The 24,379-nt window shown below is 39.5% G+C and overlaps 1 protein-coding gene across 3 annotated transcripts in view; it reads left to right on the top strand.

The window, feature by feature from the left end:
• pde1cb (phosphodiesterase 1C, calmodulin-dependent b) overlaps window positions 1-24,379 on the top strand; it is an 84,722-nt gene that overhangs the window by 8,913 nt on the left and 51,430 nt on the right. For 2 of the 3 annotated variants that reach the window (XM_068341527.1, XM_068341529.1), the window contains exons 2-4: window positions 13,062-13,112; window positions 14,268-14,433; window positions 23,476-23,595. In XM_068341527.1, the coding sequence (XP_068197628.1) occupies window positions 13,062-13,112; window positions 14,268-14,433; window positions 23,476-23,595 (337 nt within the window). The remainder of the gene's footprint in view (window positions 1-13,061; window positions 13,113-14,267; window positions 14,434-23,475; window positions 23,596-24,379) is intronic. The other variant, XM_068341528.1, reaches the window with a different exon arrangement.

Raw genomic sequence — 24,379 nt, 5'->3', positions numbered from 1 at the left:
TAGGACTCCGGAGGCAGCTGATGGGTACAGTCAGGCCAGGCGTAGTGCAGCCCAAGTAGTCGCGAAGGCAAAATTTGGGTCTGGAAGAAGTTTGGGGAGGCCATGGACGAGGACTATCGGTCAGCCTTGAAGAAATTCTGGATAACCATTCGGCGTCTCTGGAGGTGAAAGAGGTGACAGCCAACACTATTTACAGTACAGGCAGAGAGCTGTTGAGCTCGACTGAGGATTTTGTTGAGAGGTGGAAAGAATACTCCAAGGATCTCCTCAAACCCGCTACCATGTCTTACACAGAGGAAGGCTGAGGCTGAGGTCACCCAGGTGGTTGCCAATCTCCTTGGTGGCAAAGCACCGGGGTTGGATGAGATTTGCCCTTAGTACCTCACGTCTCTGTAACATCGCATGGCAGTCGGGGACAGTACCTCTGGATTGGCAGACCGTGGTGGTGGTCCCTCTTTTCAAAAAGGGGGACTGGAGGGTGTGTTCCAACTATGAGGGGATCACACTCCCCAGCGTCCGGGGGAAACTATTCCAGGGTGCTGGAGAGGAGGATTAGACCAATAGTCGAACCGCATATTCAGGAGGAACAATGAGGTTTTCATCCTGGTCATGGAACACTGGACCAGCTCTACACTCTCCATCGAGTGCTTGAGGGTTCATTGGAGTTTGTCCAACCAGTCCACATGTGTTTTGTGAATCTAGAGAAAACATTCGATCAGGAGTGATTCGGGAGTATGGGGTTCGGGGCACTTTGCTTAGGGCTGTCTGGTCCCTGTATGACCGAAGCCAGAGCTTGGTTTGCATTGCCGGCAGTAAGTAAAACCTGTTCCAGGTGCATGTTGGACTTCAGCAGGGCTGCCCTCTATCGCCGGCTCTGCTCTTAATCTTTATGGACAGAATTTTTAGGCACAGCCAGGATCCGGAGGGAGTTCAGTCTGGGCACCAAGGGGATTTCATCTCTGCTTTTTGCAAACAGTGTTGTCCTGTTGACCTCATCAAACCTGGACCTTTAGCGTGCACTGGAACGGTTTGCAGCTGAGTGTGACGCGAGTGGAATGAGGATCAGCACCTCTAAATCTAAGGCCATGGTTCTCGACCGGAAAAGGGTGGTGTGCCCTCTCGAGATTGGTGGAGAGTCTCTGCCCAAGTTGAGGAGTTTAAGTATCTAGGAGTCTTGTTCACGAGTGAGGGCGGGATGGAACATGAGATTGACAAACAGATCGGTGCAGCTTCCGCAGTGATGCGGTTGCTGTATAGGTCTGTCATAGTGAAGAAGGAGCTGAATCGTAAGACAAAGCTCTCGATTCACCAGTCAATCTACAGTACGTTTCTACTCTCACCTATGGTCATGAGATTTTGGTCATGACCGAAAGGACAAGATCCCGGATACAAGTGGATGAAATGAGTTTCCTTCGTTGAGTTGCTGGGTGCACCCTTAGAGATAGGGTGAGGACCTCAGTCACTGCAAACTGCTGCTGCTCCTCCACCTCAAGCGGAGCCAGCTGTGTTGGCTTGGGCATTTGTTCCGGATTAATGTTAGGTTGTATCAGCTAGTATTGTGAATGAGAAAAATTAAGAGCCATAAACTAATATTTCCATAATGTCCAATCCCAGACAAATCTAGAATTATATTCAAAGTACGGTAATTGTATGTTTTCATTCAGATACCTGCCTGACTCCAAGTCCAAGAGACTAAGAGTTAGGAAGTCAGTGCTGAAATGTACCATCAGTAAAAATGTAAAACTTTACCTTGTATGTGAATATTTTCACTCTAGATGGAGTTTTATTGGTGATGGTTGGTGTCTTATAATAAAAAAACAAACAAAAAAAACTTCCATTGTCCCATGCTATCTACATCTGTTGTGCTACCTTACTGAGAGATCCATAACAGTAGAAGATTGCGGGTTTAATGTGATAGCAAAAAATAAATTATTTAAACTACGTAGAACATTTATTTGTTATAACAAAATTATTAATAAAATAACTGGAATTAAACATCATGGCAAACTAGCACACATAAATTATGTAAATGATGTTAAAAACTGTGCCTTCTTATCTGTGCAAGTACAGTTATGTCCACATCTATTAAAGAGATGGTGTGAGAGGGAGCCAGAAGCATTCATAAAGAGCACTTATCTACAATAATGAGGGGGAACAAAATATGAAAATTTCATAGCTAAATGTCAGATGGTGCTAATAATGGGAGCTTTTATCCTGTGTTGATCTGGGTAGTCAGTTAATGTGCATTGGAAAGAAAGCAGGATTTTTCCAGGGCATTCTAGAGAATGAAGAGAGCATTCTCCTTGATCAAGCGTCATCTGCAGGGTATTTAAAATGAAAAAATAAATGCATTTGAGGCAGTTTATCAGCTGGGTTTAAAACACTTTCTTTGTTTCTTTCAAGAGTGTACATGCTGGTAATGCTTACAGTACAAACAGTTGCTGCAAGCTGAAAGCCCAGTGGTATTGATTTAGTGACTTGTTTGGACTAATTACACAAAATCACTCTCGTGCTGTTTTTCTCTCCACCTTTACCTCTCCTCTTCGGACTCATGCTTCAGTTCTTGTGTGGCAAAATATGCTTTTATAGTCCTTTTTAAAAATGTTTAGACGTGTGTGTGCAGAACTACAACTATTGACTTTTTTACCTCTGAGCTTGCAGTGAAATAAAAGGAGGAGTCATGTTCATTTAAGACCTCTAGAGATATCCTTTCCTCCCTTCCACCACCACCACTACTGCCACCCACCACACACACCTACTGTAACTCTTGGGGAAGAGAGATGACGAGAGATAGCAGGGAGGGAGGGCTTGAGGGAGTGAGGTAGACGACAAACAAATCAAGAGCCATAAGGTCCTTGAAATTAGCTTGTTGAGGTGTGAGAAACAGACAGAAAAAAAGATATGTACAACAAAGGCAAGGGCTTGGAAAGGGGCGTGTGAGAAATTCTCCTGCTTGCTGCCTGTAACGAGAAGTGGTAAGTCTCTGATAGTTCCTCACCAGTGCTCAGCACTTACCAGAGTCGGAGGACTACATCATCTTTCTCTCCACAAGGAGAGTCACCCAAACGAAACTGGAGCAAACCATTTATTCTGACAAGTCATTAAAACAGGTCAAAAAGCTTAAGGGTGACCGGAAGGTGCCAAAGTGATGGAAGCTAACTCCAAGAAGCATCGATTTAGGAAAGGTCGGAGTGCCACCTTCAGCATTGACGGCTTCAACATAACCATCGGTAAGAATTTACAGGGCAGACAGAGCAGGAAGAAAGGTTAGATAGGTTTGCATGCAAGCGAGATGCTCAAAAGTGTGTGTGACAGGAGTAGAATGCTTGTGTGTGAGAAAGCGTGAGGCAGCGCAATGTGGCGTCTGCTACAACAGTGACATCGTTAAACACATCACATTTCAGCGTTGTTGCACAAGCTGCCACATTAGTCCATTCTGCTGAAGTCTTTTCTCTGTAATGCATCCACACCATGGAAACAAGAGGACTTCAGACTAATGCTGTGTGCTGTCGACGTCACCATGAATTCATTCTATTGTCTTGACAACCAGAGTGTTGATGAACTTATGTGCCACTTGTCTTGTTTTTCTTTGCAGTGCTTGTGAAACCTCTCAGGATATCAGAATCTGATGGTTGTTTATGCAAAGTCTTTTGACAGCTTTGTTCTGTATGGAACAAAAATAACAAGTGTGGTGAACAAGTGTGCTGTTTGCCTTTGTCAAGTCTTATTTGGTAATTGTGGTAAAATGGAATGTTTTGTTTTTGTTTTACACTTCAGTATTTTAAAGTTTCAATAAACTGTAAGTAATACCTTTTACAGTAACAAGGCAAACTGCACTGTTTTTCCACATTGGTCCAGGTTGTTGCATCTTGAACAGAAAGTGTCAACAGAAATTTAACTCATTTATCAACATCTGCATGTATGTGTTTCAACCCTAAGATGCAGATGTCAACAGTTACTGTTCATTAAATATTTCTACTCATATTAAGAACTTTTTATAGCTATTTTTCCATTTGTTCTTCCAAATATGCTGTACCATCATTCTTGTGAATACAATGTTGTCAGATTATCTTTAAAAACCTTTTTCAAACATCTGCTTGAACTTAGGAAAACTCATGCTCAAAGGTTAAAGTCATTGTTTTCTTGGCTCAAACTCAAGAATTCATAGGTCAATTATGAAAATTCAAACAAAAGTCTAATAAAATAACATGGTGAAGTGATGACATTTTATATCTGAAAAATAAAAGGTCAACTTCACTGTAACATAATAATGATCTCAGAAACACCTTTCCAGTTATGATCCAATGCCAGATTCTGACCATATGCCACATCTGGTGATGCTAATTCTAATTGTGTGACCTTCACTGCTGCTGGTGTGAAGCTGTGTGTGATGACTGAAATTTTTGAGTTTGTTGTTACTTCTTGTTTGATCAAAATTAGCCTTTTTGCCTCCATAAGAAAGACTGTTGGTTTGTTTGTCAGCATCATGATATTAAAAATACTGAAAAATTTCAATAAAATTAGGTGGGAGAAATGGTCTAATTTAAAGATGTCCTGTTAGGTCTCAGCATATACATGTAGAGATCTGACTTAACAGGACATGTACAGGTCTCTGCATATACATGTAGAGACCTGACCATACATGGTCCTCCCTAACCCAACCAACTCCTATAATCTGCAAAACAAACGAGTCCTGTATTAACTGTACAACAAAAAACCTGATTCGTTTCAGATCAGCACTTGTCGTGCGACTATCCATTACGACAGGAGTAATTGACAGGAGTGATTGACATATCCTGGGTCCATCTGCGAGAACACCCCCCTCTCCCTGGATGAGGGCCTGTTAATTCCCGAGGTGACGTTCGTGTTAAAGCTAAGGTGGCAGTATGGGGAAATGTTCTGGCTGAGAGCTGGACACTGAAAGTTGCTCACAAGCTGTGGAAGTCAGCTAGCATTTGGCTCACTAGTTAGCGCTGCTTTGGTCTGTGTATGTCTATCCGAACTATGTATGTTTGTGTTTCTGCATATGTGTATCTCCAGGGTCATAGCAAACATGCATGCACATACGCCACATTTTTATAATATTTACAGTTGCTTATGACCAGAAGTAAAATCAGCTTGTATTGGCTAAGTATGTTTACTACTCAGGCAACCATTCACCCCAAGAAAGACATCAAGAGCTGTGCTTACTTGGAAATACACAGCATCTCCACCGCCATAAATGTTGTCACCAACCAAAAAAAGATCACGATTTACCCTAATGAGAAGCATGGATGAATAAGGATATCCGTCGACTACTGAAGGCCCACAACACTGCCTTCAGATCAGGAGATGCACAAGCCTGACCTGAAATGGGGCTGTAAAAAAACCAAGCACGGCTACAAGCTGAAGGTTGTAGCCATTGAGAGGATCCTAACCAAATGTATTATAGTCTGGTACGGGAACTGCTTTGTTCGGATGGGAAGGCGATGCAGAGGGTGGTGACAACCTCCCAGCACATTGCTGAAGCCTCACTGTCTGCTGTTGAGGTTAAATACAGGATGCGTTGTCTAATCTAATATCATGAAAACTAATGCCACCTAGCGCACAGACTGTTTACCCTTCTGCCCTCTGGGAGGTGCTACAGGAGCCTCCAAACAGAAACCACCAGGTTCAGGAACAGCTTTTTTGCCTACAGCTGTCTCCCTGCTGAACTCTGCCTCAACCCCCATTTACTCACTGACCCCCCCCCCCTAACTCTCAAACCAACCCCCCCCCCAACAAAAGTGAACTGGACATATTACTGCACTATCACGCATACTGTTAGCTATATCATGTACGTACTGTTAGTTATATCATAATCATTGAAAACATATAATGACAACTGTTTCTGTACATTCTGTATAGTCATCCATACCATATAGCATAGTCATAAGCTGTTTAAAGCCTGTACATACTCGCCACTACACACACACACACAAACACACACACACACACACACACACACACACACACACACACACACACACACACACACACACACACACACACACACACACACACACATACACACACAAACCTCCCATACCCTGCACACACACACACACACACACATACACGCACGCACGCATGCACACACACACACACACACATACACGCACGCACGCAGGCACGCACACACACACACACACACACACACACACACACACACACACACACACACACACACACACACACACACACACACATACACACACAAACCTCCCATACTCTGCACTATCTATATTACCATGTATATGCTGTTTATAATTATTTAATCACTGCTTAAGCACTTGTGGTTGGATGCAATCTGCATTTCATTGCTTTGCACCTCTAATGTGTGATGTGTAATCTAATCTAATGTTATTATTTAGACCTGTTTTTTAATCTAAGTCTTCTCTTCGAGACTCAAACCAAATTATTTTAAGATTTATTAACAAGTAAAATTATCCCGATCATTAAACCTGAACATTGTAAATCATGGATTGGATTAAATATTATTTACTTATAAAATGTGTTAGAAAGAGTTTTTAAACTATAAAACTTCGCGTTCATTTCGCATTTATTTCCTTTTAAGTACCTGCTAAGCTAACATTTCATTAACCTGTACAAATCTGTTTTGCATCAGATTGCGTCATGGCGTATTTTTTAATGGCGGCTGTGTCTCGCACTTGGAGTGGACCAAGCGTGGACTTCTATATTTTCTTAAAAGACAGTTTTTCACTGTTCTCATCAACTGTGAGTATATCTAACATTAATTCAATAGATGTTTTTGTAATTTTTTGCTATTATGTAGGTTTTCTTCAATGTCAAAAAAGTTTCCCGCATAAAGTGAGTTTAAGTGTCTGCCTTAGTTCCTTGCTTAAACATGAGACACCTACATTTTAGGCAAGAATTTGGTAGTGGCTAGAGTCGTGTTTGTTATTTGGAGTCAAGTTTTAGAGCACATTGGAATAGAAAAGACAATTGGCTTGAAGTGCACCGTGTGTTATACATCTGCACGTTTTATACGTTTGCGCGCGCACGTCCGTATTGAATCAAATATGAAGTGTGTTACGTACATAAACTTAAACTCGATGGTAGTTTTACTTATTTTGTCGATAATGTAGAATGTATTTAAGGTGAAGACTGAAATATAACTAATATAACTCTACTTAAATGTGCTTAAGTGCTCACTGAACTAAAGGTGTACTTAAAGTGTACACCTTAAAGTGTAAACTGAAATGCCTTAAGATAGTTTAGATATGGTTGTGTAATGGTATTCTCATTCAGAGACATTGATACTGCTGGTGCAAAGACATGTAACTCAATCTTGCTAGTGGAGGAACCCATCTTGATACAGCACTTGTCAAAATTTCTCTGTAACAGGGTAGTGAGAGTGTCCTAATGACACTGATAATTTGAAATCATGGAATTAATCAGGAAAATTATTTTTAGTTGTATATCTTACATATTACCTACTGCTTTAACATTATGTCTTTACTTCATAGGTCCATTCACAGGCTCCAGTAAAAGAACTTCAATGGGCAGAATAGCAGGTAATGAATGTACTACACTGTCTATTTGTTTGTATATGAATGAATGAATGAATGAATGAATGAATGAATGAATGAATGAATGTAGGCAGCTCATCTTTCTAAACACAGAAATGTCTTTTGTTTCCAGGCCATTGCTGGTGCCCATATGACTTGGAAGTGCAAGTTGTGTTCGGTGTCCTACAATGACCGAGCAAAATTATTCACACAATATAGGCTGCGGCACAGTCAGTCTTCAGGAGTCAGTCAACTGCCATGCCTGCATGGTGAATGCATGTGCACATTTAAGACTCTTAGTACACTTGGATCACATATATCTCACAACCACAAATTTGAAATTGGCAGTAGTGCAGGTCTGCGTCAGAAACATTTGTCAGAAGTGACATTCATCTGTCCTCTGTGCACATTTGAGGAGCCACAATCTGGGGTTTTCTATCATTTGAGAAAACATTTAAGAAATCCTGAGACTGTTGTGTGCCCATACAATGAGTGCAACTATAGTACCAATGTGACAAGTACCTTCAGTGGTCATAAAAGTAAACAACACCAATCAGGACTTGCTTCAGAATTCTGCAGTTACACCATCAGGAATGAACATGTACAGAGTCTACCAGGCACTAGTTCAGAGGTCGCTTGTGAAGAGGACACCAGTGAACATTCTCCAGAGTCCCAGGCAGAGAAGGAGGATTCCTAGTGGGTTACTGACAGACTGAAAAATCAGCTCAAATATAATGTAGCTTCTTTATTTCTAAAGATGCAGACTGCCCTTGTCTCAAACATGGCTACCCAAAAAATAGTACACCACTTGAAGAGCATCTTCCTTTGTCCAAGCCATTGGTCAGGCAGGCTGTCAGTGAGATTTTGCACAATATTACAGATTGTACTCTGGATGAATTGAAGCAGTCATGGACTCAAATATACTCTTTAGTGCCACATTTGCAGGGGCAGAGTTGTCATTTTGCAAGCAAAGAAAAACATTTTTTGAGCACAACTATCCATTCGTAAAGCCAATAGAATACCAACTGGAGCAACCTGGCCATACATTTGAGTATGTTCCAATCCTTGAAATGATTCAGGAGTTATTTAAAAACACAGATATTCCTAGCAAGATCAGAGAACCAGACACTGAGTGTAGGCAATTTGTATCGTACCGTGAAGGTTCTTATTTCAAAGAGAATGAGTTACTTAACTCGACAGAAGATCTAACCTTGGCACTTCAGCTTTATAAAGATGACCTTGAAATAGCAAACCCTCTTGGCACATCCCGTAAAATTCGCAAAGTTTGTGCAATCCACTGGATCCTTGCCAATCTGCCCCCTAAATACCAATCTACATTGCACAATATACAACTGGGTGTGCTAGCTAAAGTGAAAGATGCCAAGTTTCATGGTTATGAAGTTGTACTTGCTCCTATGTTGCGTGAACTTTGTATCCTAGAGCAGGATGGTGTCTTTATTGAATCCCTTGGTCGGAATATTGAAGGCACTATCCTTTGCGTTTCTGCTGACAATTTGGGAGCCCATGGGTTGGCTGGCTTCATAGAGTCATTCAATGGTGAGAAGTGGCATGCTTGTGGATAATACCTGGGCACCAATGAAGAATTTCAGAAATATGAAGTCAGACAAGGACACTTCATTCAGAGAACCAAAGACACCCACGACCTCCATGTCCAAAACATTGAAGAAGAAAATGCAAAGCTAGTTGAAATTACAAAAAGGAAAATTAGCAAAAAACAAGAAAGTTTCAGAAAAGGATGTTGTGATCAATGTTAAAGGTATTAAAGGTGACTGTGCCTTGCGGAAATCACTTCAGGGCTTTCATCCTATCACAGGTTTTGCTCCTGACCTCCTTCATGACCTCTTAGAGGGAGTCCTTCCTGTTGAACTTTCTGTTTGCGTTAAAGAGATGATCAATCTGAAGTATTTTACATTAAAATATTTGAATGAAAATATCACGTCATTCCTCTATCAGTATACTAATATAGTGGACAGACCTCACCCAATTCCCAAAACATTCATGACTCGTAGCACAATAGGAGGTGATGGGCATGAAAATGCCACGCTGCTTAGACGACTTCCACAATTTGTATGTAATAGAAGGTGATAGTCAGTTTTGATGGAGGTATTGAAGTTGGCATTGTGCCAATCATTTATCAATGAGTCCTTAGCATATTTACAGGGCAAAATAAGTGATCACAGACAGACACTGAAAGCGGTTTTCCCAGAGTATATACTTCGTACTAAACGTCACTATCTGGAGCACTATCCTGCCCTTGTTAGATGCATTGGCCCTGTTGTGCATGTTTGGGCTACGACGTTTGAGGGGAAACTTTGTATTTTTTAAGAAGGTAGTTCACGACACTATGAACTTTAAAAATGTTTTGAAGATGATGGCATCCAGGCACCAAAGTATGATTGCATATCACCTTAGTTCACCATCCGTTTTCATACCTAAAGTACAAACATCCAGAGTATACTCTGTACTGGTTTCCACTCTTTCAAAGGTATCCCAGGCACACATTAGACAACACACAGCCAGTGACACAGTGTACAGAACACTGAAGGTGACCGTTGATGGCATAGACTATACAAATGAAATGTTTGTGTCTGTCGGACAGAGTTGGGGACTTTCTAAATTCAGCAAAATTGCACAGATCTACCTTGTAAATCAAAATGTAGTCTTTCTCTGTTGTGATTTTGAGAGTTATTAAATAGAGCATCTCCGTTCCTATCAGCTGTCAGCCACTTGGTCTAGTCAGTCAGTCTATGTGCTATCAGATCTCAATGATGCAAACACATTCTCTGCATACAGGATTTATGGCTTGGTGCTTTTGACTCCAAAGAGGTTCATACATGTTAAAGGCAATTAGTGCAGGAAAAAGAAATGAAAAAAAAAAAAAGGACACTAAATAGAAGACAGTCTGGATCAATATCAGTATGGCCAAAAAATGACAGCGTTTGTATCAATAAGACTTTGCTCTAGTTTTGTATAACGAAGCTACACACACACACACACACACACACACACACACACACACACACACACACACACACACACACACACACACACACACACACACACTCTCACTCACTCACTCACTGCTACGGGAAATTTGGAATGGCCAATTAACCTGAAGTGCATGTTTTTGGAGGTGGGAAGAAGCCGGGAAACCCGGAGAGAACCCACACAGACATGGGGAGAACATGCAAACTCCGCACAGAGCGGGACCCGAACCTGGAACCGCCTTGCTGTGCGGTGACACTAAAAATGGCTATTTTAAATCATGGCTGTACAGTCAGGGAGAAAGGAGGTTGTCAGACGAACCTTTGCCACAATCAGTTGTTCACTTGCTCAATGCCTTGGTTTTTATCTGCATTGTTTTTTGTGAATCAGCTTCTCTGAAGTGTGGCTAGATGTCCAGTTTTTCACACCTTTTGCAAACTCAGTTATAGCTCTGCTTAGATATCAACAACAGTGTTCTGTCGTCTGTCGGGTTTGTTGGTTTATGATGTTTTTGTTGATATTTCAAACCTTATGTGGAGAAAGCAGGTGTTACTTTCTCAGCTCATGTGTTGGGCGTTGAGCATTTTTGGCACTGTAACAGTGACAGTGAATTTTATAATCCAAAATAAAATTGGCATTGAAAAGAAAAATATGAATTGAAAAAGACAACATTGGCATTGGAACATTTTCATTCAAAACATCAGACACTAAAAAAGTAAAAACAGAAAAAGCAGACCATCACTGTTGGCATGGAGAGAAATTCTGCTCCAGATCCTGCCATCTTTGGCATCTCTCCACTGCCAGTTCACACTAGGATTTCTATGGTCTATGGGGGTCTTGAGCTAGTTACCCTCCATCCTGTATACATACATCCTGAATAGCTTATATGAAAGCCTGCTTGCCTCCACTATGTCATAGTATGTCATAGCAAAATACGGCTGTCATTATCATGAAGAGCGATGTTTTCAGGAAAATCACTTTCCTGAAATAAAGTGAGACGTCAAGGTCACAATCATGTTAGGTAACTTTCCAGGGACACTCCTGATGATTCACAGGATGTGGAAGTGAGCGTTGGGCATACATTTGTTTGTGATGTACCATTAACTGTAATTAATAAAACGACTATTTACTCCTCTGTGATGGTGTAGGGTTCTTTTTAATGAGCAGACGTGCATGCTCGTGCACGCAAGTGCGCGCACACATACACACACACACACATATACACACACGCACACCCTTCAACATCAAAGCAAGTCAATGCATAAATGTGGAGCGACCAAGTCATGAACTCCTGCTATTTACTTCCATTAATGCTGCCCTTTTAAGAATCTAAATTGAAGTCCATTTGGATATTATTAAAGAAGAGAAGAATTAATGAGTTTCCATGGTAACGGATGCACAGCAATACTGAGTATGTTCTTTTCTTACCTCATCTGCTGGACATCATAGGATGGTGACTTTAGTAGACCAGCTGCAAGAAGTATACTTCTTTCTGATTTACTGGTGCTTTGTGTTGTATAAATCGAACCGCCTCTTCCGCTGTAGCAGGTCATGGGGAGCTGGAGCCTATCTCAGCTGACTTAGGGCATGAGGCAGGGAAACTCCGGACGCAACGCCAGGGCACCGCAGAGACACACAGAGACGCAGACAAACACGCACACACACACTCACACACTACCATCATCTCACATCCGTCACTGCAACTCTACCTTAGGCTACAGTCAATACCACACATGATCCATCATCTCTTGAGACATGAAAATCTTCATATACAGTACAGCTGACACTATGATCTCAACAACCATTTCTGTCTTGGCACCAGTGCATCACAATAAAAAGTAGGATCATTAGTTCAGAGCTATGTATATCATATGTCTTTTTGTAATTCTAACAGCACTGATGCTGTATCCCACTGATTCTGCTGATGAAGTGCTATGTTCATTAGCATTTTGTTATGAATGACCTGTCGATCAATCATCATTCATCATACCATATCAATACTGCTTCATATCAATACTGGAGTTTGAGTATTTTACCATTCTCTGTCAACATTATACAGAGCTGTAATGATTTTAATGTTGATTCTAGCCGGGTGTTCGATGTGATTTCAAAAATTTCAGTACTTTGACAGTCACTTAAGTCGTGCTTCAGGTCAATTTTGGAATTTAAAAAAGTAAATTACCTTCTTCTTTCTCCCTGTATCACACATTTGCATTTCCCTCTCCATCTCTTATGATTTCAAAAAACAAAACAAAACAGAAAGCAATGTACATAGAAATTGTGAGACCATGGCAATTCAGAATCTCATTTTAATCAATGGAACAACAGTTAGGATATATTTATTTGCGATTAACAACCTGAAACACATTTGGTCTCAATATCAAAAGTGGTTTCATATCATATAAAAAGTGTGTAAAATAATCTAAACATATCTGAAGTGTTTTAAAGAATTTCAAATATAAATGGCATCATTTAATTCTTTCCCATCCTTTGTTCTTCCTCTAGTGGCAAACGAAGATGGTGATAGCTCCACAAGACCACACGCCAGTTTTGCACGTAGGTGTAATGCTTTCTCTGCTTGTCAAATTTAATTTCAAACAATTCATTGGATTTTTTAACTGAAATTGTTTTTACAGTCCAGATGAAATTATTGAATTATTAGTTTTACTGAGAGTGAATGAGATACACCGTATTAAAATTGAAGGTATTAGCATTTTGTTTAACTGAAACAATGAAAATTTCCTTGCTGATAATCATAATCTACTCAGTATTGACAGCGACAGATTTAGATTTAATTTTTAACCTGACATTAAAAGGGGATGGAAATATATAGTATGGTTAAATAATTATTTGTTATCTTTCAGTATGTTGCAGGTGAAGCACTCAGTTGTCTTGAAAGCTAAATTTAAAAGTGTAACACATTCAGACCAAATAATAATAATAATAATAATAATAGACCTTTATTGTCCCCACAGTGGGGAAATTTGTGACAAATGTAAATGAAATGAAATCCATAATTTTCTTTCTATATTTATGGATTTCCAGGCATCAAAAAATGGATTGCAAACACTGTAGAACTATCACTTCTTGCCAACTGTATTTGTTTTGAAAGACAAATTAGCACTGACAGCATCCACCCACAAGAGGGCAGCATCAGAAAGGTGCTCAACTATGCAGACACCATCACTGGGAATCGAAAAATCCCTTTTTTTTGTAAATGTAAATAATGTACACAAATAACTAAACAGATGATGACAACCTGTTTCATGCCACCTTTCTTTCTTTTTACATCCCGTTTCAAAGCTGCGGTGTATAGTAATTGTCAGTGTTTGTGGGTTCGCGCGTTCATTCGTCCGTCCGTTTGTATGTCCACCAAATATCTTTGCAACCGTTGCAGATGGAAAGATGAAACAAAAAACACATTATTTAGGCGGCAAAGGGGATGAAAATGAGATGATGCCCTTGACCTTGAGAAAAACTAGGTCAAGGTCAAATTTCAACTTTTGTACACTCAGAAACCGGATAAGATAGAAAGACGAGGGAGAAGGCCAGTGTAAGACCGTGGATCAAGGCTAGTGCTTTGATCAATGACAGTAGGTCAGAGCACTAGCTTTGATCTTTGACCTGTGCAAGTAGGTTAAGGTAAAATTTTGAATTTAGGGGTGTCGCGGGATGTTGCAGTCTTTGACTGCCTTGCTTTTTTTTCTCCAGGCTCAAAGTCCCAGAGTGCTTTGTGGAATGCCATCACAGCGGGGATGGGCATCAAAGGCAAAGAGCAAAAACCCCCCCTGAATGACCCACGAAGTTCTGAAGAGATTCTGGCTGAAGAGCCACCTACAGCAGATGAACCCGATGCCACGTTAAAAACAGCCATCAGGTTTGCTTCTCTCAGTCTGCTTCAGCAATTTAGAAGAGTAAAAGGTTACAGTTTATTATTGGTTACATGTAATGAAGTTCCCTGTCAAGCAGTAGCAGGACATTGACAGCAAGGTCTAACTCATTAATTTACAAAGGTTTAATTTACATATTGTCAATATTCCTTAAAGTATGGAGTGAGGAAGCAAACTAAAATATACCACAAGATGTCATTCAATATTGTGTATTCATTTAGTGGAATCTCTACCAGCTTTCTATGGACACGATAAGCTCCTTTCTGAAATGTAACTCACTTGAAAACGCACATACCCAGTGTTTTACACACACACATGCATGTTGCTAATTGCTATGTATAGCGGCTGACCGCAGGGGACATGGACATGATTGATTCCACCTTGATAACAAGGACTTCAAACTGCCATTAACATAATTTGTTGTCACTTTTGGATATTGAACGTCTTTTAACGGCTGATTCTAATTAACCTTGATGGCACTGGAGACCATTACAAATGCTGCAGGTGGCGAGAAGAAGCATTTGTCACATTATAATAAAAATGCACCCAGAATTAGACAACAGGCTTTTAAATATATGCAAAATAGATGAGGGGTTATGCAAGCTGATTTGGAGACCATGTTTTTTTGAGCAGATACCACTCATGGAAGCTCATAATATATGGGGTCTTAAGATTGTAAGCGTGATCTAATTTTCCTTTCTACAGTATCACTGCTGAAACACATGTAAGCATGCTGGGGTGCTTTCCTATGCTATCTCAAATTACAGAGCTGTTGTTCTTTTGAAAACAGGTTCTTTTTCCAGAGTTGGGTAGTGGCAAGGAAAAAATGATTTTCCACTTGACTGAATACAGTCCCTTCCTTCATTGGAAAGCTGCTGCCAAGTCTCTACAGAAAAGCACAGCACAGAGAAACTAGAAGCTCTCCACCTCTCATTTAGCAAACTTAATGTATCCAAAGAGACAATGACACAAAAGACAACACTTTAGCTTTCATCATGATGGGAAAAGAATTGCCAAATACTGCCAAATATTTGGTTAAAGCTCAACAATTTATATAACTGTCTATCGGGAATTAAATAATAATGAATTTTAGCAGTACTAAGTGTTAAAATGAAAGTGAAGTACAGGTTGTCCTCAACATACGAAGACAATTGTTTTCAAAAGGTTGTTTGTAAGTTTAATTGTTTGTGAGTCGTTAACTTATTAAATTTCTATAATCTATCTATTATTGTCATTACTACTCTAAACGAGTTCTATTCCCTAAGACTTACCAGAACAGGACTTAATATCAACACATAATAAAATAAAATACAGATTGTTTCGAGTTATGTCGTTCTCTATTAATTGTCAGTTTTCAAAATAAACAATCAAATAAAAAATAAATCAAGTTTACATCATTTCGCTCAACTTTTTGTCTGTCTGACACAAATATAGGATTCTTAAAATCACTAGAAAATCATTTTGTCACAGTGCTGATTGTTAACATCAGGAATGCCTTATGCATTCTTAAGCACGTGCCAGCTACCGACAATGTATTGTGGAGTTTCAAATAGTGAGCGATGCAAGTGATATTTTTCAACGGTGACAGTTTTCGACGCTTTTGCAATTGTTTACTCCAAAGTCCTACAATAACTGACAATGTGCTAAGCATTCGTAGATTTGTGCCTACAATCATCTGCTGCACCCCCTGTCATGCACGCAACCACAATTTTAATGTGCTAAGACTAATTTACATCTGATTCTTCATAGTTTCCTTTATGTTGCAACATGATTTTTAAATTATCTCTCATTTCTACCTGCAGATAAACAAGACAAACATATCTGCTGTTATTAATGTAATATGCTGTTTGTTCACCTTCTCCTCCTCTTGATCATCAACTAGTTTGACTGGTTTGATTATTTCATTGTTTTTTATCTTTCTGCATATGAGTCAAATCTTTAAAAGGCTAACTCAAAATGCACCAATAGGTATTAAGAATTCCAGTTCTTTTCTAGTCTCAGAGGAGGGCAAATAAAGGTTGGTGAAGGGTAAAGTGCTACTCATTTGGTGAACTTACCTTTTCAATAGAAAATAATTGTTTTCCATATGATTAAATGGTCCTGTATAATTAGAGTTTAAAAAGGAAGAGGTTTTATTTAACTTGTTTGACCGCTGAAAGTTACCAAAATATAATTTTGGGATAGTTCTTTTACCTTAGAACATGAATACCAAGTAAAGCATGGAAATAAATAGATTATAACCTATTGATAAGCAATAAACAAATATTAATGCAACATCTCTTTTCACAAACAAAATTTTTAAAAGCACGTTAATTTATGGCAAACACTTTGAAAACTGTCATAAGTATCCATATGTCTTATTTTTAATGTTACTCACTTTTCTTCCCACACTGTAAGCAATCTTCTCCTCTAACTCATGCTTCAACTTTGTGAAGCACAGGAGCATCCTGTGAGTGAAGGAGAGCGTGGATGAAATGGAAGGGTCATGAAAACTGCATTCAATCAAATTTGCGAGCCTTCTCTCAGCTCAGCTGTGTCCATGGTGGTAACCCACAGGATGACCCCTCCTTTTGCTGCTACCACAATTTGACAGAACCCCACTGATATCTGCTGTACAGCCACAGCCTCCACAGTTAGCTTCACTGACCAGCTAATGAGCCTAAGCTGAGAAGTGTGACTGGGAGTACAAGGGTGAACCTCAGAGTTATTCATCAGAATGATTGGGACATGGCCTTCTAGTTATGATGTTAAAGAGATGAGTCATTGCTCCCTGCCTCACAACTCCCTATGTTTCTAGATTCGACTTCATTGGGCTTGATTATATATTGCATGAAAATAGTCCATGTGTTTGGTACACAAAACAAAGTATGAATTAATTATTGAAAACATTTCATGACAATTTTTAGAATTAAACAAAAACTGTTTTCTGTGACTTGTAGGGCAGTTAAAGCATCTCATTTTTACTTTGATCAATATATTTATTCCCTGGTGTGCAGTCTAGAACCTGTCATTGAGAAATTACTTGATTTTTTTAGTTATTAAATGTCATGCTGTGATTCGATCAGTGCATTCACTTTCACCACATTCATAAATAGGCTAAAACTACATGAAGAGGGGGGTTAATTGAATCTGTCCTCAACCTCATAACTCCTGATCTTGCCCAATAACAGTGTATTCAATTTGTCCACACACCAGCCCTAAATACATCTTGTGAATAGCAAACTGCTTACCTATACCTTCCACAACCTTGCACATATCTTGTTGTTTGTCTGTTAGAGACTATAATGGGTGCTGAAATTTTTTTTCTCCAATTATTTCTGTTTATTTATATTGGGGGGGGGGTTGGCCTGTTAATTAATGAACAATGCACAATTTTCCAAAGCTGAATTGATCTTCAGATTGTGTATTTTTTCCCCACAAACTCTCAGTTGATTTATTTTGTAAATAGATACCAATGAATTAAAGGAAATAGGAGGAATGTATTGAGCAGTCGCCACTTTTTTTTGCAGCATAACTGTTCTGCTTTTGTCACTCTGAGAGGTGTGAATAACTGAGTGTGGCGCTTTCTCAGCCTTGACCCTGTTGTGAACTCTGGGAATGAAACCCTCTCATGGACTTCCATGAAACATAATAGAGATGCAGGCATGCAGGCAAGAGTATGCACTGTATCCACAAATACTTGCTTTTGAATAGATTTGAAATTCTATTCTATTCTATTCTATTCTATTCTATTCTATTCTATTCTATTCTATTCTATTCTATTCTATTCTATTCTGTTCTGTACTACAGAGAAAGAAAAAGAAAAAAAGTATTAGGGTTCTGTTTCATTTATCCAGTCTCTATTTAGATAATACAGTAACACTCCTACATCTCTCACTCACTGCTTCCTGGAATCTTTGTTGACAGTCTAGCTAATAGGTTTAGACCAACTAATCTGTCTGTCTATTGTGATTGGATGATAGTAGAAGCAAACTAATTCTCTGAGTTTTGTTCTGTTCCTACTGAAATGGTTTAAGAAGCACTTTTCTCTGGCCATAAATCAGCTGTTGATAAACAGTATATTAAGCTTATTTTCTTGTGTGATAGTTATCACATTGGTAAGGCAACAGCCCGCTAGCTTTAGAACCTTTGCTAAATGCTCACGGAAGTATCCTTATATGGACATTAAAATTCTGATCTCATGGTGGTGCTGGTGCAAGTGTGTGTGTGTGTGTGTGTGTGTGTGTGTGTGTGTGTGTGTGTGTGCGCGTGTGTGTGTGTGTGTGTGTGTGTGTGTGTGCGTGCGCGTGTTTGGATGTAAACAAATGAAGGGAAGTGCTAAAAAAAAACTAAAGCCACAACATAAGCAAATGGTAAGGTTGTTCATACTACATTTGGATTTGGGCCACTTAACATTACAACCTTGCTATTCTTGAATGACCTTAAGAAACTGGTTCTGGTCATACCAGCTGGCTGAAAGCGGCAGCTGAAATCCTGCCCCAGCTACCAGGTATCTGTAAAAGAAGCAGTCAGAAAGACAGCTAAGAAGGGAAAAGAAGGGGCTGTCAAAGCTCAAAAATCAGCACTTTTCAGTAATGTTACCTGAGTTCTTCTCATGAACGCAGTTACCAAGATATTCAGCTGCCTCTTCAATGCTCAAAAAGTGGAGCCTGATTGCTTCTCACCTCAGCATCACATTTGACCTGTCAGAGTCCCTGTAGTGATGAAGTAATAGGATGTTTCTTCTCTTGGGGATTTTTCTATCTTGACTCAACTGTGAATGAATGTATAACTTTATGGTCAGATGCCCTCAATTTCTCCCACCCATCCTTACATGCATCCAATACAAAAACACAAAGTATAAATGGAAAGTCATATTTTGTGATAAACAACCTTTGCCACAATGTGGTCATTACTGCTAAGGCAATTGTCATTTTGATGCATAGATATTCTTATCGACTTGCCTGAAAATTAAAATGAGTTCTGAATTTTTCATGCACCTCCAAATGGCCAGGACTGTTAATGTCTTGATTTCATCGATGTATGAGCTTTGAGGGAGCTTGAGCACAGTGACAGGAATACCTTAGTGGAGTGGGATTCCTATAGGTCCCTCTCTTATAATCACATGGACAATTTATTATTCCAAAACTTGATTCATTAAATAATTTTGCAAGTAGTCATTGTGATATTTAATGACTGACATCATTTGATGATTTTATTTCTTGATTAACTGTGTTCATCAGTCTTGAAATTAAACAAATTTTTTTTAATGAAATGCATTTCTTGAAAAAAGAAATAATTTATTGGAACAGGAAAAAAAATCTATGTAATAATTTCACCACTTTCTCATTATTACTGCAGCGTCATTCTCACCATCCAGTCCAAATAAGCCTCACTGCCACATAATTCTTTTCCCCTGAAAGGTATTTCTTTCATCAGTTGGCAATGCGATTTAGGTATTCATTGAGATTCCTTGTGTGCAAATTCTTGGGGCCACATGCCTCAACAAGATGGCATTATCCTGCTATTTTATGCACTAGAGAACACTTTTCATTAGATAATATGGGTGGCTTTAGATATTTTCTCTATAACTCTGTAGGCATTTTGGATCTTTTTTCAAGATAATAAAAAATCTGTTGATGACAGAGAAATCTGTGTAAAAAGCAATTACTATGAACATTATTATTTCAAGTAAAGATCGATTAATATAGTTTAGCTTCTGTATCAAAGTAATCTACACTGACATCTAGTAGCGGTGCATAAATGCAGTATGCTCCATATGCTGTGAGGCGGTAAAATAAAAGTGAGAAGACTGTTGCGTAATTGAGTCATTTAGGAGACAACAGTTAGCATCACGGATTTAACATTTGCTTACATCTAACTGTAAATTAATCATGTGAGCTGCAACCTGTTACATTGACAAGCCAGTCAAAAAAGAAAGAATGGTTCAAATACGGGGATTCCACTGTACATGCAAGTCATATTGTAGCTCCTATATGTCAGTCCACACACACACACACACACACACACACACACACACACACACACACACACACACACACACACACACACACACACACACACACACACACACACACACACACACACACACACACACACACACCTGATCTGGTATTGTGTAAAGGAGTATGTGAGCTTGTCAGTTTTGAAAAGTAACGAAAACGCTGACATCTGAGAATTCTTTTGAAAATCTTTTGGTAGACACATCTGATGTTAGACACATCATTGTTATGAAATTATAAGAGAAAGTCAGGAGCCAGATGCAGTGAAGAAAACTGGACACATCTTTATTAATAACAGAAAATCACTTTTTTGATAAAATTCAAAAATAAACAAGGTGTCAACAAAAATTCCACCACAAAGGCAAAGTAACAAATAAACATAGGAACCACCTCTAATAGGAAAACTCACAAAAAGTGTCAACGGAAAATCCAGGAAATCTACACACACACACACACACACAAATACAGGCAAACATGCAAGTAATGGAGAGATGGTCGAGTGAAGGGCAGCCACATAGCAGTGCGCTAAGAGCTGCTTGTGGGTTTTGGTGTCTTGCTCATGGACACATCAGCAGTGCTCAGGAGGTGAACTGACACCTCTCCAGCTACCTGTTCACACCCCAGACTCGTAGCTGGACTCGAACCGGCCACCCTCCAGTTCCCAAGCTAAGTCTTTGTGGATTGAGCTACTTTGTTCAATTTTATGAAAGCAAACATAGATGATGCAGAACAGGAGATGCCTGAGGTTTAAACCTGTGAACAGCAAACTCCAAGAAGTGTTGTGGTTTTCCCCCTAAGTTGACTTATCAGTTATGCCTGTGGTCTGAGATATTCTTGCGGTCTTCACAACCCCCAAAAAGGTGTAAGAATTTAGTGATGAGCTCATGGAAGAATGACAGAAAGGGAAAAACGGGGGGGGAGACAGATTTACGTATATGTCTTTGATGAGAACATCAGCAGGCCTCATGGCACTTTGGCAGACCCCTCCTCTCGCTCCCTGCAGAGGACCTATTTAAGCAGATGAAAGCAAGAGTGTCTGTCTTTCCTTGCATCCTTCATCAAGTAATTGAAAGACCTTCAAGTTGGTGGTTCAAAGAAAATAGGGCTTGGGCTTGAAGACTTGAAGGCAACAAAAAAATAAATGTATAATCTCATAGATTTTCATTGGATGTTCAGTTAGCGAACATGTGAGAGAATGCAGCAGAAAGGAATCCAAACATCTCCCCCACCTATATATTTGAATAAACTCATTTGAAAAAGTCTCACGCTGTCACGCTGTCCCTAACTCCACCCACTACCTGTCAATCAAGCGCCCAGCCAATCACGGCGCATCTGTCAGAAGGAATCACGTGAACAATATGGCGTAAGGTATTTGTTATGTTAGGAGAAGAAGTAACTATACAGGTACATGGACTTCCCAGTTAACATAATTTTAGAGTGTCATAACTGTTCCAACAATTTTCATGTTTTTGAGTCCAAACAGCAGGAAAGAGACAGAAAACGGCAACAAATTCTGAGTGAAACTCTGACTGAAAGAGAGGAAAGGATTGCGTCACAAAAAGAGAAAAAGCATTTCTGTGTTTCTGAATTACTTAGCCAGAGCCAATGAATGCCAAGCACAAAAAGAAAATCGGCAAGAAAAAGAAAGGTTGGGTATACAAAAAGTATGCTATACATTCAGTGGGTTAAAGCCTATCAACCAATCAGCCATTTACTATTTTTATTTACTATCTATCGTACTCCATAGAACAAAGTAGCTATTAATTCTTTTCATATGTTTGGTATGCAGTGTGATGTTATTGTTTCATCGTGGAATTTTACGGGTTCCCGCTAGTTTTATATATTTATATAGAGTCTATTTGTTTGACACGTGATCATGGTGCTGGTCTCTCACTAAGAAACTGGAAACTGGTCAAATAACTGTTGTTATCTGATTAGTTACCTATAAAAGCACAGGTAGTGTGTATGTATTGGCCAGAGGCCAAAATTAGTTATAAATCATATTTATGTCTTACAATCCTTGTATTTTGCGGGGCACGCTTCATGGCTTAGAATAATCTCTGTCACATCAGTATCAAGGCTCTTTCTGCATGCTATTTAATCCTCTCTGGCAGGACATTTATTACATTGGTCAACAAATGCCTCCACTACATATTCATATCTAAAGCTATTGTATTAATCAGGAATGTTTTCATCATTTTGGTTGCTGAAACTGATGAAGTTTGTGTTGACTCTCCTTCCACTTGAAGTAGGCACATGCTTATAAGTGGAATGAGAGGCTATGCTATTATTGCAATCTTGCTTGAAAGGTTGTCATTCAGCATCTTTTATTCAAGCAGGTTTTTTTTTTTCCAGGAAAGCAGGAAATTTACACCAACATACCTTTTATTAAACATTGGCACTTCTCCAACCTCATTCATTTTCCTCTGTCACTTTACCTTTTCCCTTGATGAAAAAGAACATGGTTTCTCATTATCATCAGGCTCCTCCCTCTGTTTGACTGCTGGTGTTTCTTCTCCCTCCCTCTTGTGTGGAGAGCTCGGCAGTGAGCGTTAATCCTGGATTGAGCTGTCCTGCCGTCTGCATCCCGTTGTTGCTGGGAGAGCATGGCATGGCTCCAGGACCCCTGTGCTCACTCAGAAGAGAAGTGAGCGAATAAGACAGAGGGAGAGAGAGAGAGAGAGAGAGAGAGAGGGAGAGAGAGAGGGAGAGAGAGAGAGAGGGGAAAGGAAGGAAGAAAAGAAAGAGGTGCATTTGGGCTGTTTCACGACTATCACAGCTGCTTCAGCTGAGTGTGTTATTGAGTTTCAGTTATACACACTTGGGAACACACAGGAGAAAACAGACGAAGGATGACTGCTGGTTTATCGTAGCTCTGGGTTCAAATGTGAATGAAGAAAGAGGAAACCTTGGACACATCCTTGGTTTCAGTACATTCTAACATCTCTCCACTCCGAGTTGTGTCTTAATCATTGCTTACTTAAGAGGGATTAAAGTTTTTTCTCATCTCTTGCTGGCACGCTTCAGAACTCGTTTAGCCTCTGACATGGAGTCTCCTACTAAAGAGATCGAGGAGTTTGAAAGCACAGCCCTGAAGTACCTTCAGCCGGACCAGATTGAAAAGATTTGGCTCAGGCTCCGGGGACTGTGAGTATACCCACTTTTACTGCTTTCAACAAGTGTGTGAAGCATTTCTCTGTGTTTGTGAATTTAAAAAAAGGGTTTGCATTAATTTGAAATTGTAAATTGATTTGCAATGACTTTCCTGTAATATCTTATTGCAGCAATAGATATTAACTGAAAACAAAATGTCATGGAAGGATACAAGGAAGAGCTTGTGCATCAAAATGAAGGCTTGTTTTTTTCATGAGTAAAAATTTTTTCCCCGTCCATATGCATGTTTTTCTGCCGGTGTGTATGTCAGTGAATATGTGAGATACAACTAAAGGGTAGACTGACTGGAAGCATGACAATAGAAAGAAACAGACACAAAAAATTGCATTACACAAACAATAATCCTTTGTTGTTTACTTTTATTGACAGCAAGGGAGAAAAGGAAAGTGTGACAAAGCCGAGCTTGCTGACACTCATACCCGTATTTCAGGATTATTTAGGTCAGTTTGAGCTATTTTTAAGTCTTTTCGAGATGCAAGCAGTATATTATACACTTAACACCTGTTGTCAGTGTAGAATTATGAGACTGCAAGACCAGGACATTTTTTTTGTTGAAATACTTGAGCTAAAGGAAATTCTACACTACTCTTGAAACAGATATTTGAAACTTCCAGTATTGCATTTCTTCATTCACCAAACAATCAACACTGCTTTAAACTTTTGCCAGAGGGTCAAGATTTATCAAGATTTTTCATCCTTCTAACTCAGCAGGTTGAGGCGACAGTAGTGTTACTAGTGTTAGTGTTAGTGTCTTAGA

The sequence above is a fragment of the Antennarius striatus genome, chromosome 18 (assembly GCF_040054535.1).
Source record: "Antennarius striatus isolate MH-2024 chromosome 18, ASM4005453v1, whole genome shotgun sequence".
Taxonomy (NCBI): domain Eukaryota; kingdom Metazoa; phylum Chordata; class Actinopteri; order Lophiiformes; family Antennariidae; genus Antennarius; species Antennarius striatus.
The sequence above is the reverse complement of the archived record's forward strand: the minus strand, read 5'-3'. Positions and strand labels throughout refer to the sequence as shown.